Below are 19,076 nucleotides of genomic sequence, written 5' to 3' on the forward strand. Positions count from 1 at the left end.
TACAGTCCCTGTTGAGCCAGCTCCTCAATAAAAAATTCTTGTACACTAGACAAAAGATTATCAAACTTTTTCAGAAAATAATTCCTTCAAATATCTAACTAAAGTTGGGAGTGGCCAATTAAATGGCAGATTTTGCATCATTCTGCAATATTTGGGAGTACCAACTCCTCTATACCAAATAATTTCAAAATTTTGACATTCTCTTCTCATTCTAGTCTCAATGGTTAAGAGATATTTCTTCTAATTACACCCCAATAAAGGAGATTCCAAAAGCCTTTGCCCTTTGTGCCAAAAAGAGAAAGGGGAGATATTGTCCCTCTCTCTTGATAATATACCTTCTTGGGGGCAGCTAGGTGACGCAGTGGATAGAGTACCAGCCTTGAATTCCGGAGGAGTTCAAATGTGGTCTCAGACACAACACTTCCTAGCTGTGTGACTCTGGGCAAGTCACTTAACCCTAGTCTCAGGGGAAAAAAAAAATAATAATATACCTTCTTTTTTACACCTCTTTATTCCATCTCTCTTCATTTTACTTCTATTCTTAACAATAGTTTCAAGCCATTCCTCCAATTGAACACTTCTACTGCTTTGACCATGGCAACATTTTATAAACCCAAGGTCCATTTCTATACCTCTCACTGACTGATTCTGGTTATTTTTTCACCAGGTACATGTTATTGTATTATAGCATTTCTTTTTCTTCTGAATGGCAGCCACAGCTCACCAATCCCTGCTTCCATTGAGACTACATTCAAGGTTTGGTAGCCTCCTCACCAAATCCTGAATCCTCAAAACTGTGAGATTCCTTTCCCCATAATCTTAGGGGACACTGAAATGACAAGGGGTTCCCCTCATCTATCAGAGAAGCTGCAATAGATGATAGATGAAATTATGTAGCCAGCCACCCTTTTCTCCCAAAGATACAATAATCAATGGTTCTATAAGAATATTTACTCACCACTGGGTACCCTCAGGTCAATCTTGTTACAGAAGTCAGTACGACAGCAGTGTGTGTTTCGAACATGATCTGAGCTGAGGCAATAGAAGGGCTTTCCTACTGGGACCAGTTCAGCCTGGGGGATACAGGTTCGAGAATGGTGCTCCATCCCATCCATGTTGGAAATAGAAACCATGCAGACTCCATCTGTTTCACATGTGTAGTTGGTATGCACACAGTTTGTACATGAACATATCAGAGCTGTTGGAAAATTAGAACTAGATGTTGATAAAAGGGATCCTGCATTTTTAAAGTCCTTATTCATATAACTAACCACAAAGCATACAGATGAGTTATAAGTTGAGGATATGAAACTATTAGCCTAATCTGATAATAATCTGATAACACCTTTTTGACTTACTCAATTTATAAATAAAGTTCTTTGTACTGTCTGCTTTCTCCAAGCACCACATCTTATGTCTGAGACAGGAAGAAAATTAGCTTCTGATCTAGTTTCTGATAAAAAGTTTTATACTTGGAACTTCCATTTCAAATTATACCTTTCCTTTCTATACCTGAGTATGACTTAGATGCCACCATCAACCATCAAAGAGGGTTTTTTTTTTTTTCCTTATGCTTATTTGTAGCTCCTGGATGGGGGTGAGGGTGGGGAAGAGAATTTTGTCCTGTGTAATATGAAAGAAAGAACTAAAATAGGAACATATCCATTGCAAAATAGCTATGTGAATTTTTTTTCACATTCCCTTGTTCATACATATACCCAGACCCTTTGATTTTTTTTCCTTTTGTCTCATACTGAAAAACTTACCTTAAGGGCCTAAAATGAAGTATGTAGGATGCAATAGTTAAGAGAACTAATGAGGTAACTGTTAAGCATGAAGTATGTTCTATAGACAGTAAAGTACTATCAACTAATTTGGTGCCTTGGAAGTCAGTTCAAGAGTCTTGAAATTGGAAATCCTTTATTTATTCATAGCACAGAAAAAGCACAGGCAGTAGCAATCAAGACCTTCCTACAATGCTGTCTCCTGAACACTGAACCCTAATCCTAACTTTTTAATACAAAAAGACGACTTTGGACTTGGCTATCTAGGTCTTTAGGCTAAGGCTACCAGTGCTGACTGAAGCACTTATCCATTAACACACAGATTGGCAATAAAATGGAGGCAAAATTCAGCCACCGTTAACTTGGATTGAATTCAAACCAAGGCCTATAACCTGGTCTCATAAGATTCTCCCTACTCTTTGCCACTCCCAATCTTGTTCCTTCCTGTTCAGATACAGACAATCTATCTTTGTCTTTTCCAATATTCTAGGACCCTCTCTTGGCCCAGTTACATTGGTTGGTGAAAAGTATAATAGACAACTTCAGAGCTTTCTGTGTTTTTTCCCAATCTTTCATCAGATACCTCTTTCCCAAGAGAAATTCTAAAACATGCAGCTACCTGCTTACAAGACCTGTGTTGTGCTGATTTGTATGATTGTTTGTGGTTAACACAAAATTTAAGGTAATCACTCTTTAAAAAGACAGGTTTTAAAAGTCAAAGTCCCTCAACTTCCTGCTAACTTACTTTCTTTTTTGCTACAATTCTTTCTTTTCATACATTCCAATTTTTATCATAAATGGAAACTTAAGAGATTTCTGTCACACAAGAAAAGAAGCTTTTGGAGAGAAACTGAAGGATGCAAGGAAAGATTCTGAGGGTACCAACTATTCTGAATTAGCATTGTCAACTGCTTAAGTTACTCTGTGTTCTGAAGAGAAAAGTTTAAAAAAAAAAATACTCCCTGATGAGCAGGACCAGGAGATCGTTGTATACTTCAACAACAATACTATATGATGATCAATTCTGATGGATGAGGCCATTTTCAACAATGAGATGAATCAAATCAGTAGAGTAGTAATGAACTGAACCAGCTACACCCAGCAAAAGAATTCTAGGAGATGATTATGAACCACTAATTCCAGTCCCTCTAATTTTGTCTGCCTGCATTTTGGATTTCCTTCACAGGCTAATTGTACACTATTTCAAAGTCTGATTCTTTTTGTACAGCAAGACAACTGTTTGGTCATGTATACATATATTGTATTTAATTTATACTCTAGCATATTTGACATGTATTGGTCAACCTGCCATCTGGGGGGGAGGGAGGAGAAAAAATTGGAACAAGGGGTTTGGCAATTGTTAATGTTGTAAAATTGCCCGTGCCTATATCTAGTAAATAAAAATTATTAATTAAAAAAAATACTCCCTGAAAAACTAAGGATATTGACATTTAATTCATAGTGTCAGATGGGGTCTAGCAGAGGTCACAACATTTGTTTTATTTGGGGGAATAAGAAAGGAAAAACCAACAATTTTAAGATGCAACTATTCTGAGCACATATAGATATGTAAGACCAAAAGCAAAGCAGCCTTTTAAAAGGCTGTCCACCATTTATTGGAGTTAGCCAGACAAGAGTCATTCTCATTCTTATTCTCCTTTGGTTAAGTATGTGGCCTCTTTCTAGTGAATCATTCTGGAGATAAAACACCCACATGTGGCTTGTTATTTCTGGGAAGTTCCTAAAACAATCCTGGTGTAAGACAGGAAAGAACATAAGTGGTGAAATGTATTCCAGATTGGACAAAACACTGGACTGCAAGTTAGGAAGTCTAAGTTTTAATTCATCCCCTGCTGAGTTTGTAATCTAATGCTTTCAGTACCTTTGGATTCTAGAGGCCTTGGTTTGTCCATATATAAATATTTACCTTAATTGGGATGACAAAGCTTTAATGTCCCAGAGTGCTTTTAGTAACTCAGACAAAGGTTTTCTTTTCAAAAAATTTTGCATGTAAATTGAGCATCTGAAAAGAAAAAGTCATGCTCTCTTAATAATAGCTGAGCATCTCAGCAACTTCCTAGAATTCTCGGTGAGGATATAGAAGCTAGTGGACTGCTTAAACTTAGGAGTTCTGAGCTATAGTGGACTAAGCTGATAGGATGTCTGCACAGAGTCTGGCACCAATATGGTGAGCATTCAGAGAGAATGAGGCCACTAGGCTGCTTAGGTGAGAGGCCAGTCATTGTAGCTATTGCACTTCCAACTTATACAAGATAGGGAAACGAGTCTCAGAGGAAAAAAAGAGAAGCATCACTACTTAAAATTCCAAAGCTACTTTTTCTAATTAAATAACCCTCCCTCCTCTCCCCAAAAACCATGCAGGTTAGGTCACTAACACTACATCAAAAAATAGTGCTTTAGATTTACACATATTTTCCTGAATTTCAATCAAAAGAGCAACTTGGCTATGCTTTTTAAAGTATTTCTGCTCACTAATAAATATAATAAAGAATAATAATTATTTAAAAATTTAAGTTTAAACACTGACCCTGGAGTCTGGAGAACCTGAGTTCAAAATATGACCTGAGACACTTAATTCCTAACTGTGTGGCCCTGAGCAAGTCACTTAGCCCCAACAACCTTGCCAAAAAAAAAAAAAGAAAAAAAAATAAAATTTAAGTTTACTATGCATCTGGCAAACTAAGTTTCTTTTCTTTTCTTTTTAAAATTTATTTATTTATTTACAGAGCATATGCATGGGTAATTTTTGATCCTTGCAAAGCCTTTTGTTCCAAATTTTTCCCTCCTTCCTCCTACCCTCGCCCCTAACTGGCAGGTAGTCCAATTCATGTGAACTGTTTCAATCCTAAATCAGTTAAGTCCTGAATAATTCAAATAATAAATCCTACAAAGTAGATCCTACTATGTGCTAGGTACGTTACAAAAATGATCTTATTAGTCCTCACAACAATCATGTAAGGTATTATCCTTGTTTTACCCATTAGGAAACTAAAGCACCAAGGCTAAATGAAAGTGTCCCAGGCCACATTTGAATTCAAATCTTCCTGATTCCAGCCAAAGCACTCTTTCATAGTACCACTAATCTGGTTGCAATTCATACTTTTCAAAGTTGTATTTACATAAAATATGGCAACTGATTTCAGCCCAAGGAAAATATGCACTGCAAATTAGATTAATGGGATCAGTTCATTGGCTTCATTATTCTCACAGATCTGAACCTAGATGTTATGTTTCTTCTGGAAACTAAGAATGGAGTCACAAATGCTAAACACTTACAATCTATTCCTTAGCCACATATTTCTAGTTGCATGCATCTAGGACGCATATACCCTACACATTTCTCATGAGATTTATGGTTAAAAAAAAAGTTTGAAAATCTGAACCAACTAAACCATTCTGGCTAGAAACATGTTAGAACATGGTCAATGTTCATCCTCCCCTTTACAAAGATCTTTTACTAACAAGTTTACTGGTCAAACTTGGTTATGCCATAAGAATCTCCAGCAGAATTTAAATACAGTTCCAACACCTGGACAGATCATGTTTGGTATTAAAAAAAAAAAAAAAAAAAAAAAAAGGCAAACAGTTCCTAAGTGAGCCAATGTTAAAAAAGCTTACGAAGTCCCACTGTGAGTAGAATCAGGACCTGGCTGTAGATTAGTTGAAGCACCTAATTTACTTCTGGGCTTCAAAAAACATTAAAAAGAATTACTAATAATGAAACCGAAACCCTTCTTTCCTTCCCAACTGTCATATATTGGAAGGAAATCCATCATTTCTGCTGCTTGAGCATTACCAAGCTCGGAGACATAGTCCATCCAAACTCAAGTTATCTATCTTTGACACAGGCATAAAGAGCACAAGTGTTTTCCCAGATGTAAACTCCAAAAGACTAGCGATAGCTCCAAAATTTCCAAGTTTATCGCCACCAAAGAATGAATCTATGACTTTCTGAAGCTACAGTACTGACATTTGTAGTCTATCAGGGATCATAGAAGGGCCTTCAGAAATCATCTGATGGGGGCAACTAGATAGTGAAGTGGATAGAGCTCTGGAGTTCAAATCTGTCCTCAGATATTTAATACTTCCTAGTTTTATGACTCTGGGCAAGTCATTTAACCCCAATTGTCTTGCCAAAAAAATAAAGAAATAAATCACTGACTGAACCCCCACATTTTATATAGAGAGAATTTTGAGGCTTAGAGAGGGTTATCCATGACAAATGGAAGAGTTAGAATTGTAATTCAGATCCTTTGAATCAAATCCAAAGCTCTATTCATTGCACTATACTGCCGAATATCTTTTGTTTTTTGTTTTTCTTAAGAAATCTATGATCTAATATGCAAGATAGTAGATAATAGCATTTGAGAGAGTTAGATCTTTTATATGCCCTAAACTTATTTCAAGTTTCAAAAAAGTTTCTCTAATTTTCACATTTTAAGATTCACACAAAACACACACACACACACACACACAAAATCACCTTTTCCATGTCTTTTATGATTTTGAGAGACCACGATCACATCTCAAAACAACAAACATTTATTGAGTGCTAGGCATTATGATAAGTGCCACAGATATGTAAGACAGAAAAGGAACATATACAAAGAAATATATATATATATATATATATAATTTTTTTTTTAATTTACACCTATGATTTTATTTGTTATAAGGAACCACCAGTGAGGAAGTTCCATTTATTCATAAATCAACAACTGTTTTGCAACCAAGTTTCCTAGGAAACGGAGAGGTTAAATGAATTGCCCAGAGTCACAAAGATAGAATATTCAATATCAGGGCAGAACTTGAATCCACTGCTTCCTGTCATACAAAATATGGAAAGAGGAAAATATAAAATAGGGGTTTTTTGGGGGTGGAGTAGAGAAGAGAACTAGCAAAACTATATCAGGAAAGCTATAGGAATCTAAGCTGGACTATGAAGGCTTTTTAAGACAAATAAAGAACCAAGGTGAGAAATGGAATGCTGAGTACCAGTAACAGCAATTAAGTCAGTTCATCAAGAACAGAAAGGTGTGAATAGGAGTAATGTGAGCTATGTTTGGAGAGCCTGATGTGAAAGGTTTTAAATGCCCAAAAAAAGGGGTATTTTATTCTAGAAACCACAGGAAACTAGTGAAGCTTCCACAGCAAGGATGACATAGACCTAAGTTATAGAAGAATTATCAATTTAGTGATTGTGTAGAGAATGAATTAAAAAGAGACTATACTGGAGGCAGGTAGAGTGACTGAACTACCACTAAATTAGTCCAGGTAAAAGTGATGAGGGACTGAACCAAGGTGGTGCTATGTAAGAGAAGATATGTTATGGAGATAGAATCTATAAGACTTAGGAAATAATTAGCAGGCAGGGAAAGGAAAGACAGGATAGAGGGAGAATCCTTATCTGCATGTGTTCATATAATAGCTTCCCATCCCCATGCTATTTTGTTTGGCAAACTCTATTCCATGTCTTTCTTGAGATAGGCAAGCAAACCTGCACCTAGCATTCCAGATATAATTATAGCAAGATTTTTTAAAAAGAGAGAATGTTTTCTGTTCAATTTTTAATAACTTTTCTGCTAAAACTTAGCATTCTGTTGTATTTCTTGCTCTTCCAAAAACATTCTGGAATGATATCTTTAGTGAGTAACTTAAAATGACAATTGGGACCTTTTCTCATCATTTTAACAGTACAGCATATGATATTTCTTCTCTTAAAGGCTTTATGTTTTATTTTTCCACCATGAAATGGATCTCTTTTACACATACACACCTTTCTGATGAATTCCTAACAGATCAGACTGCTTGCCTCCTCTAGAAATTATGTAGTTTTTCCATCAATATAGTGTATTTGCTTAAGTGATTAGTGATAAACTAGTGGAAAACAGATAATTAGCCTGGAAGACAGAAGACCTGGGTTCAAGTCCTACTTCTGAAATATCCTATTTTTGTAACTGGGCAAGTCTGAACCCGAACAGAACTGAACCTATTACTGAATGTCTAAGCAACTCTCTATAACTGAAGTTCCCTGTAAGCGTTGGTGATATCTTCCACCATATATTACAGAATTTTTCATTAAGATCGAAGTCAAATAAAATTCTACCAGTTTAGAAGGTGGAGTCAAGAGAGTAAAGAAGAAGCAGTTTTGCCTAGCTCATCCAGCACATTTCTTCCACAACAAGCTAGAAAGAAACTGAATTCTAATCAGGAAAACCAAGAAAAAGTCACGTGAGTCATTTTTCTACTCAAGAGTAGCTTAAAAAAATAAAGAAATCTGAAGACAGTAGAGTGGGAGCTGGATAGGACTAAAGCATGGCATCAATGAGGCAGAAGAAATCCAGAGGCCAAAGATTGAAAGGGAGACAAGACAGAGCATCTGGGCAGGAAACACGGGTACAAAAAGATCCTAAGGAATCCCTAAACTGGGGGAACAGGTGCTATATGGCAACTTTGACACCCATTATATATTTCCAGATTAAAGAAAACAGGGTGGAGAAGAACAGCTGCAAGGCATAAATTTCAGAAATTTAGCTGTGTGGCTCTGAGCCAAGAGCAGAATTGAGATTTAGTTCTAACCTTTAACCAAGGTGGAATAAATCAGGAGACTAAAACCAAAGGACAGCCCACAGTTCAGTCTCTCTGAGCAAGTCTGAAGCAGACCTGACTTGCAAAAAGCTCAGACTAGGAGAGTAGTGAACTGATTCCTTCCCAGATCATACTGCTTTTGGAAGTACCGAAAACTTGCAGATCTCCAGACTGAACTGTGAAAGCAGAAGAATATAAAAGAACAGAAACTTAGAAGTGGACAGAGCCTAACACTAACACAAAATTCAAAGTAAATAATTAGCAAGAAGAATAAACAAACAAAGACCACAACTATAAATTGCTTCTCTGATGAAAGTTCAAGATTCAAAGTATCAAGACGATAATGAACAGATTCATAAGCAAAGCCTCAAAGGAAAAATGCAGATTAGACACATACCCAAAAAGAATTACTAGAAGAGTTAAAGGCACTAAAAAATTTCTTTTAAAAATCAAATGATAGTAATTGAAAAAAGATATGAAAAGGGAATTAGAAGCTTGGTTAAAGATTCACAAAATTTTACTGAAGAAAATAACTCCTTGAAAATCAGAACTGTTTAAACAAAATGCTCCTGACTTCATGAGCCAGCAAAAAATAATAAAGTCAAAGGATTTAAAAAGTAGAAGAAAATGTAAAATATAGGAAAAGTAAGTGACCTGAAAATTAGATTGAGATGAAATAATTTAGGAATCACTGGAGTATCTGAAATTCAAGAAGGGGAAAGAGAGAAAGAGAACGAAGAAGAGGAAGAGAAAGAAGTGTTTTGACATAATTTTTCAAGAAATTGTAAAGGAAAATTGCTGAAAAATCTTAGAATCAGTGGACAAAATAGAAATCAAAGAAATACACAAGTTGTTCTTTGAAAGAAACCCCAAAATGAAAATTTCAAGGAATATTGCAGCCAGAATTCAGAGCTGTCAGGTTGAGGAGAAAATACTACAAGCAGCCAGAAAGAAAGAATTCAAGGACCTCAAAGGCCACAGTTAGCATCACATAAGATTTAGCAGTTATGGATAGAAACAAAAAGGAGGCTTGGAATATGACATTCTGAATCTAGATTACAACCAAGAATAATCTTCCCAGCAAAACTGAATACAATTCTGCAGAGAGGAGAAATGGGACATTTAATGAAATAGAAAGCTTTCAAGAATTCTGATGAAAAGGAAATCTACTAATTCATTGGCAAAGCAGCTCCTTGAATGAATAAATGAATTTATAAAATCATGTATTAAGTGTTTATTATGTCCAAAGCATTGTATTAAGTACTGGATATACAAATAGAAAAATAAGACAGTTCCTGCACCCAAGATTTCCAAATTCTAATGGAGGAGACATATTTGAAAAGCTTCAGCTACAAGTCTGATGGAGAAGTCTCATACTCCTTAGATAGCAAAGCAGATGTTAACCCCTCCTCTTTTATGACATTTAATGTTACTATTTCCAGGGCTCTTGGATTCATGGGCCGAAGCCAGGGCTGTCTTCATTAGCATTCAATGAGAGATGGTGGTCACAGTGGTGCTAGTAGTTTGACATGCCCAGAGTATGCTCTCTCTTTTCATTCCCTCAGACTGCCCTGTTGCTTCAGCTAGGATGGCTTGCCTTGCCTTTATACCAATAGGTTACACACTTTGGTAGTGTTCTACAATATTACCCTTGTGTTTCTTAGAAACTCTAGAGAGGATGCAATTATTTAAACTTCTTCTACTGATTAGACCTAGAGAATTCTGTGCAGTTAACACTATTTAGTCTAAGAGTACCTCCAACCTTAATGTTTCAGGGGATGTTGGATGTGGCACTGAAGCAAGTAATTAATTGCAGCATTCTGATTTCTTTTTCATTTCTGAAAGTAACTTTTGCATCAGGATCACTAAGGGATTCCATTGATTCTTTAAAGTGGTTCCCTCCCTTCTGGTATATTTTTAAATAATCTGATTATTTGCTTTGGAATCCCTTGTAGTGTATATGTCTAATAATTTTCTTTGACTTCCCAGGTACCTCAAAAAGAAAGAGACTTCCATTTTTGGAAAGATGTGTTTCCTTTGCAAGAGTCTTTTTACTCTCTAGTTAGTATTTAGTATTGCATCTTCCCCTTCTCCCTTCAGCCAAGTCATCTTGATCCTTGGTACACATTTATCCTAGCCTTTTAATAAGACATTTATAGGTGGTCTGATAATTATAGTACTTTCTCTTTTCTGAATCAGTCATAATAACTCTCTGTATTAGTTCTTATTCACAACTCAAAAGCAAATTCAATATATTTCCATTCCTTATAGGTTGAAAATCTTAGGACCACACTTTGTTTGAATTTTGCCAAATTTGTTTAGATAACCAAAATTCCCAACTGCTAGGACTAATTCTGTAACTTTCACAATCCTATTTAACATTTCCACCTTAATTTCACTATCCTAGCTAGGTGGTTGGTACCATATCCCTATAAGTACATTTTTATCATATAATCATGGAATTATCACGCAGAGACTATATAGTAATGATTTTCATTCCATTACCATTGATGCTGTATTAGATTATATTTCATATTTGTCCATCCCATCATTTCTAGAGGTCTAGAAGTTACTGTTATCTGTAAGGGATTGAAACTCTTGAATCAATGCACTGAGGTGGGACAATTGAGCACTATTCTAGACAATATTCTATAGGAATATGCTTGGAAAATGGCCCTTCCCACTATCCTGTGCTGGCCCAGTCCTTCGGTGTATTCAGAGAATTGTGGGAGGGACTAGGAGGTGGAGGGAGACTAGTCAGGGTTACTTCTGCGAGAAAGACGAGGCGGTGAGGTCGCAGAGATCCTATGCATCCACTCTCTTCACTTCTACCCCTAAAGACCAAAAATAAAGACTTTTGCTTATTCTGACTCCTGCTGATTCTCAGGTACCCAGGGTGCTAACACAGTCGCCACATTTGGTGCCCAAAGCAAGGACCAAAGCAAGGGACTGAAGTCGTCCCTGCAACCAGGAAATAGGGTGAGTATTTTAATAGACAAACAGGGAACTTACTTTCTTAAGAACTAAACTAATAACCTTTTCTAGCTGAAATGGGGCAGATATTAGGAAAAGATTCTCCCCCAACCCCAGCCCCACCTCGAGGGGGCGCTATAGATGATCAAGGGACAAGGTTTAATTATAACTTGGTTGCAGATCACTAGATTCTTGGGTACATTAGAACATACGTCCCCTTGATTCTTAAAGGAAGAAGATATAGGGCCAGATAATTGGAAGCTGGTAGGAGATCAACTATGTGAATACTACAATGATAAAGGTCCTCATTCAATTTCCAAGGAAACATTCTATACAAACATAATACAATTGGCCTTAAAGAATCCTGCAAGTTATAGAAAAAAGAAAAATTTTCAGAACAGCCAGATGAGGAAGTGTGAGGAAAAAGAGGAAGACAATGAACAGATTAATAGCATCACTAGAGGGCATGTGGAGTGAAGTGAGGATGAAGGGCATGGTGATTCTAGCTCTGACCAGGCAGCTTCAACCCACCCTAAACCGGAACTGGTTCTTGACACGCACATCAACTTCATCTTTGGGGATGGAGAGAGGAGGAGGAGTGGGAGGGGCAGTGATATCACCAGCACCTCCTCCCCAGTAATCATTCCCTCCTAAGACTAGATTGCAAAAGGCACTACTTAAAGACACAAAAGAAGGGCAGGATTTAGCTGATTTGAAAATCAATATGTATCCAGTGATTCAACAGTTTAACTCTTCAGGTCAAGAAAGTAGAAGATATACTCCTTTTGATATAGAAATCCTCAAAGACCTGAAAAAGGCTTGCCTCTTTATGGGGCTACTTCAGCTTATGTTAAGATGTTATTACAGAATTTGGCTTATTAAGTCTTAACCCGGGGGCAGCTAGGTGGCGCAGTGGATAGAGCACCAGCCCTGAATTCAGGAGGACCTGAGTTCAAATCTGGTCTCAGACACTTAACACTTCCTGGCTGTGTGACCCTGGGCAAGTCACTTAACCCCAACCTCAGGGGGGGGGGGGGGAGAGAAAGTCTTAACCCAAGGGACTGGAAATCTATAGCAAGGACAAAACTTGTTGTGGCTTTCTGAATATAGTGAGCTCTGTAGGATACAAGCCCAACGAAACAGTCAAAGTGGAGTAAATCCTCCAATCATCTATGACCAACTAACAGGTGTAGGTTCTTTTGCAGACATTTCAGTACAGATTAATTACCCCATAGCAGCATATGAGCAAATTGCTACTGCTGCTATCAGAGCATGGGCTTCTCTCCGCAATAAAAACAACAAGGATGAGACCTTCACAAAAACTGCAAGGACCAAATGAACCCTTTGATGATTTTGTGGGATGTTTGCAGACACCTGTCATATGAATTAATAGTGAAAATTCAGTAACAGACATTATGATAAAGAAAATGCTAATGAGATTTATAGAAGGATTCTACTAGGACTACCTAAGGATGCTCCTTTAGAGGAGATCATTAAGACACTGGGTGCCACAGTGGGCACAAATACCTTTTATAGCCAGGCTATGATGCAGACTTCCCAAGATCCCAAGATGGGAAGACAGGGTCCCTTTTGGCAAGGGACTTCCAGAGAGATCATCAATGCTTTCAATGTGGTAAAGTAAGGCATCTGAAAGCTCAATGTTGGCATAGAGAGAGTGAGAAAACAGAGTGGGAGAACAAGACCCAATACCCCATGTCCAAAATGCAACAGAGGCTTCCATTGGGCATCAGAATGTAGACCGATTCAGGGAAACTGGATGAGGGGCCCAAAGCAAAAAATACTTGGGGCATGAAGGCAGCTGATGCTACACCCAGCTAGTGCCTAGAAGTTCAGTACCCAGAGATGATCAATCAGCCAGAAAGCAATCTGATGGGAGAAAGGGATTACAATTGGGGAGAATAGAGTTGTATGCAACTGGGACAACTGAGATACGCCCTGGAGAGATGAAATCTGTTCCTCTCCAGCCTATGGATCCCTTGCCTCCAGGCACAGTAGGCCTGACCATTTTATCTCCTGAGAGTACTTACAAAACAGTGTCCATCCATACACTGAAGTGGGAAACTGGGGAATGTGTAGATAATATCCCAGTCACTAATTATAGGTAGACAATGTGTGACTTATCAACCAGGGGAAGTAGTAGCATCAGGTTTGCTGATACAGACTCTTAATAAGCAACCTGATGATAGTCGCCAGATTCTGACTCCAAGCAACAAAACCCAGGAATATACTGGACAGCAACTGTGACAGCTGACGGACCAATACTCACTATCTCTATAAATGGCATACCATTAGAAGGATTGGTAGACATTGGTGCAGATTGTACAGTTATTAGAGGTGTCAACTGGCCCAGTCACTGGCCAAAGATTAAGGCAGACACCTACATGTCTGGCGTAGGAATATCAATAACAGCTGAAGTTAGTGCCACCCTTTGAGATGGATATTTGAAGGCAAAACAGGAGTTTTTACTCCTTTTATAGTTGAAAAAATCCCCATCAACCTGTGGGGAAGAGACATTTTACAACAATTAGGATTAAAAACGAGTACTTTGGTTTTTTAGGCAGGGCTGCTGTAGAAGGCCTGCCAACACTCTCACCTCTGTTCCTGTCCAATGGAAAACTGATACACCAGTGTGGATAGAACAGTGGCCCTTAGGTAGCGATAAAATTCAGGCCTTACTAGATATAGTACAGGAGCAACTTGACCAAGGACACTTACAACCTTCTCTAAGTCCTTGGAATTCCCCTGTATTTGTTGTAAGAAAGAAAACTGGAAAATGGAGGATGTTGACTGATTTAAGAAAGGTAAATGAACAGATGGAAACTATGGGAATTCTTCAGCCTGAACTTCCATCTCCTACTCAATTGCCTAGAGAATGGCCTCTTTGGGTTATAGACCTTAAGGATTGTTTCTATTCTATCCCTCTAAATAAGGAGGATATGAAAAGATTTGCCTTTTCAGTACCCAGGTGTTACCTTAGCTGAGCCTTATAAAAGATATGAATGGACAGCTTTGCTAAAGGGAATGAAAAATATCCCTACTATGTGCCAAATGTATGTTGCTGCTGCTCTTACTCCAGTAAGAAAAGCATTTCCAAAAGTAATGTTTTTACATTACATGGATGATATATTGGGATGTGCACCTGAGGAACAAATGTTAGAAGCATGTCTACAAAAGACCATAGAAACACTAAGGAACTATAGATTGCACATAGCTCCAGAAAAAATTCAAAGACATGCTCCTTTTCAATATTTAGGATATGAAGTATACCCTAAGGTGCTTACAGTACAAAAACTTTCCTTAAGAACAGAGAAGCTAAACTCCTTAAATGACTTTCAGAAATTAACTGGAGATATCCAATGGATGCATTCAGTGTTAGGCTTGACTAGCTATCAATTGCAACCATTATATAACATTTTAAGGGGAGACAGTGCTTTAAACTCACCACGGCAGCTTACAAAAGAAGCTCAAGAGGCTTTGAGAGAAGTTGAACTGGCTTTATCCAATGTGGTTGAAAGAGTCACTCAAAACCCCTTGGAAATATCAGTTTTTGCTACACAAGAGGCACCCACAGTAGTCCTTCTTCAGGGAGACAGTGTGATTGAGTGGGTGAACCTCCCAGCACAACCAGAACAAAGCCTTATTCCTTACCCAGTGCTTGTGGCTAGAATTTTATTAAGGGCCACTAAGCAAGCAGTACAATTATCTGGGATAAGACCTGACAAGATATACACCTTTTATACCAATGCATAAATTAATGTATGCTGTGAAACCATCCCAGAGTGGCAAGTTTTATTAGCCACAGCTCCAAATTTTACACACGGGACTCCATTAAAGATAACCAGACTATTACATAATTGGCAATGGATTCTTAAAGAAAAGTTTTCTAAAGTTCCTCTTAAAGGACCAACTATCTTTATAGATGCATCCAAACATAATATTTGCTCTGTATACTCTTATGACTTAAGTATAAAGAGAGTAGTCAGAACTCCTTTTCAGTCCACTCAACAGAATAAATTGTATGCAATCATTCTAGCTCTTACTTATTATCTAGAAGATATAAATATAATATCTGGTTCAGCCTATTCAGTAGGTGTGGTACAAAGAATTGCCACAGCCCAAATAAAATGTGTAGCCTCTAATATATATCAGCTCTTTAAGGTACTTCAAGAGCAAGTGAGAAAGCATCCAGTAAGATTTTTATCTTGTATGTCCACTCTCATAGTGGACTTCCAGGTCCTATTTTTTATGGTAATTCAAAGGCAGATAGCCTTCTAACCATATTGGCCAATACTCCTTTATATCAGGCAGCCCAAGAATCTCATTTTAAATATCATCAGGCTGCTTAAGCTTTATGTTTACAATTTGGAATAACAAGAGAGGAAGCTAGGAGCATAGTAAAAGCCTGTACAGTTTGCATTCCTTTCCACCCTCCCACACTCCCTCCAGGGAAAAACGTGGTTTGAGACCCAATGGAATTTGGCAAATGGATGTGACCCATTATAAATCTTATGATTGTCTGTCTTTTATCCATGTTGTGGTAGACACTTTTTCAGGATTCATTTTTGCAATACCAACAGCAAAAGAGACAGCCTGGGTGGTCACTGAATTCTTTATACAAGCATTTGCAATTATGGGGGTGCTACAAGCAACAAAAACAGACAATGGACCTGCATATACTTCTAAACATTTTGCACACTTTTGTGCACAGTATAAGATTTTATACACCACTGGCGTACCTTTTAATCCTCAAGGACAGGCAATAGTAGAGAGAAGAAACAGAGACATTAAGACACTCCTCCAAAAACAAAAGAAAGGGGGAGCCACAGGTAACCCTAGAGAACTTCTAAATCTAGTCCTTTATACTACTAACTTCTTGATTTTTGATAAAAATATACTGCCTCTGGCAGACAGGTTTTATAACCCACCTGAAGGACAGTGTCCAGTGTGAGCAGCTCCACTATCTTTACATAATCACCAGGTGATGTGGAGAGACACAGAAAGTGGTGAATGGAAGGACTAGCTAGGTTAACTGCTTGGGGAAGAGGGTTTGCTTGTATCTCCACAGATGAAGAAGGAATCAGATGGGTGCCAATGAGGTGTATTCGTCTTGTCCATCAGAGAGAGATGGAGCAGACCCTTGAAACAAAGGAAAAGACCCAAGAAACATCAGGTGGTTCCATTGCTGACTGTGCCACCACTGAAAGAGCATGGCAGTTAATGGCGTTTGACTCATAGACATCAAAAATTGTTGGATTTCAAAATCTTCAGGAATCATTGGAATCCCTCAGACATGAAAAGATTGTTGTAGGACTTCAAAACCCTCTGGAATCATTGGATTTTCTGAGAAATGACAAAACTGTTGCAGGACTTCAAAATCTGCAGGAATCATTGGATTCCCTAACACATAAAAAGATTGTTACAGGACTTCAAAAACTTGCGGGGATCATTGGATTCCCTGATACGTGAAGCAACGGACAATAGATTGGTTTTAGACTATCTCTTGGCTGCTGAGGAAGATGTATGTGTGACTACTGTTTACATACCCTCTTTCTAGGACTTCTGGAAATCTTTTACAACACCATGTTGAATCTACAATTCATGTTTGTTACACCACATTGAGCCTGCCCTGGCTGTGGGGAGAGTCATCACTAACTGCCTGTGCATTATTGCTATGTGCTTGTGTAATACCTCCCATGCTGATGGGTTTGTGCACACCTGTTTCCAATAAGACCCTTCAGCCCAGAAACCCACCAGCAATTCCCACTTCCCTTTGGTGCTTTTCATCTCCCTTCCTGAGAAGTCAGGGATGATGTTACCACCTGTGTTCTAAAACAAAAGAAAGCGGGAAATGTAAGGGGCTGAAACTCTTGAGTCAATGCACTGAGGTAGGACAATGGAACACTTGAGGCTAATTACTGATTGGTCAATACTCTATAAGAATATGCTTGGAAAATGGTCTATCCTGTTTGGTGTATACAGAGAATTGTGGGAGGGACTAGGAGGTGCGGGAGACAAGCCAGGATCACTTCTGCAAGAGACAAGGCGGTGAGGTCGAAGAGATCCTATGTGTCCACTCTCTTCACTTCTACCCCTAAAGACCTAGAATAAAGACTTTTGCTTATCCTGACTCCGGCTGATTCTAAGGTATCCAGGGTGCTAACGCGGTCGCCACAGTAGTCCACCAAATTTCCCTGAAAACAATCACATGAGAATCGTCATTTACTGCCAGATACACCAATTCATCCATTTTATTCCTTAGGTTTCTAAAATTGATAAAGCTCAGTAAGGAGAACTAGTAAGAACACAAACCTCTTATTAACAGGAGTGGCCTAGACAAATGCTAGAATTTCTACCCAAAAATGGTTATGCTGAGAAATCAGATGCTGAAAAATTACAGTTCCACAATCACGCACTCAGGTTAATGATGTTTGCTCTCTGACACAAAAACAACTAAAGTAATAATAATTCACATTTATAGAGTACTTTAAAGTTTTATAAAGCACTTTCCTCACAATAATTTGAAGTATCATCCACAGTTTACAGATAAGGAAATGGAAGCCCTGAAAGATTAAATAACTTGATTATGGCCAGAGTTAGAAATAGCAGAGTCTAAATTTCAATCTGGATCTTTTGATTTCAAGCTAAATAGTCTTCCTACTATAATATATAGTATCTCCCAAATTCTAAGTATTTTCAAGAAATTGGTATTGTTCTATCTACCTCTAAGGCTCAGGGTTATGAGCAAGAAATTCTTGTAAAAATAAAGTTCAGCTGTAAAGTTCTGTTTTGGTTTCCTTGGGGTCTCTGGGAGCAGCCTTCCTTTCAGTTCAGTAATCATCACAAGTGCAGCCAGGTGTTAAAGTCCAAATCCTTTATTGTCTCTTTCAAAGTCTTGCCTCCTTTCCTGGGGCCTGGTTAGCTTTCTTAGAGGCCTATCTCTCTCCTTGGTTCCGAGAGCTTGAGCTCCTGCTGCCAGTCCTTTGTGTTCTTTGCCTCTGCCAGCTTCTTGAGGTCCTCCAGAATATGTCATGGTTTCTATGGGGGAGGCAGAAAGACTACCACCATAGTCTCTGTCTTCCCTAGTTCTGATTCTGACTGAGTTTGTCTGAGCTTATATGCTCTTTTATCATAGGTGTGAATCTTGTAGAACTCTAGTAAGTACAGAACTGTTAAGCACCATGCTAAATAACCATTGTCTCTATCAATTCCATTAACTTAGCACTTTGTAAGAATCCTTTGTTTCAAGTTCAGAGTTCTGGCCCATAACATTCAGCAATAAAAAAAAAAATTCAAGAGAAAAAAAATTACCTTTTCTTTATCTGCAGTTTCTAAATTATTCTTCCCCTTCCACTAGAACCACCAAATAGGATTAAAAAGAAGATTAAAAAGCAACTCCTTGAGATGGATTGATTCAAGATGTCTCACTGTCAATTATGAGTGTGCAACTGATAGTATCTTGGAAATAAAAAATTGAGAGATTTTCCTGAATCAACCAAGATTCATTCCCCATTTTGTTTAAAGAGCATCTTAGAAAAATACAATTGCCTTATTATATAAAGGAAGCTGAACAGTAAGGGAAAACCCAGTTTTGACAATAAGAACTTGATAAGCTGGTTCTTTAGTTCATTTGTAGCCAGAAGAAGGGCCTAGAAATGAGGTAAACATGAAAGGGAAGGTGTGAGAGAAGCC

The 19,076-nt window shown here is 38.0% G+C and overlaps 1 protein-coding gene across 1 annotated transcript in view; it reads right to left on the reverse strand.

Annotated features, from left to right (window-relative positions):
* Nucleotides 1–19,076, reverse strand: part of ACVR1B (activin A receptor type 1B) — a 51,497-nt gene that overhangs the window by 23,446 nt on the left and 8,975 nt on the right. Inside the window, exon 2 of the mRNA XM_074270340.1 lies at nucleotides 959–1,198. Within this exon, the coding sequence (XP_074126441.1) occupies nucleotides 959–1,198 (240 nt within the window). The remainder of the gene's footprint in view (nucleotides 1–958; nucleotides 1,199–19,076) is intronic.

Source organism: Sminthopsis crassicaudata, chromosome 5 (assembly GCF_048593235.1).
Source record: "Sminthopsis crassicaudata isolate SCR6 chromosome 5, ASM4859323v1, whole genome shotgun sequence".
Lineage (NCBI taxonomy): Eukaryota > Metazoa > Chordata > Mammalia > Dasyuromorphia > Dasyuridae > Sminthopsis > Sminthopsis crassicaudata.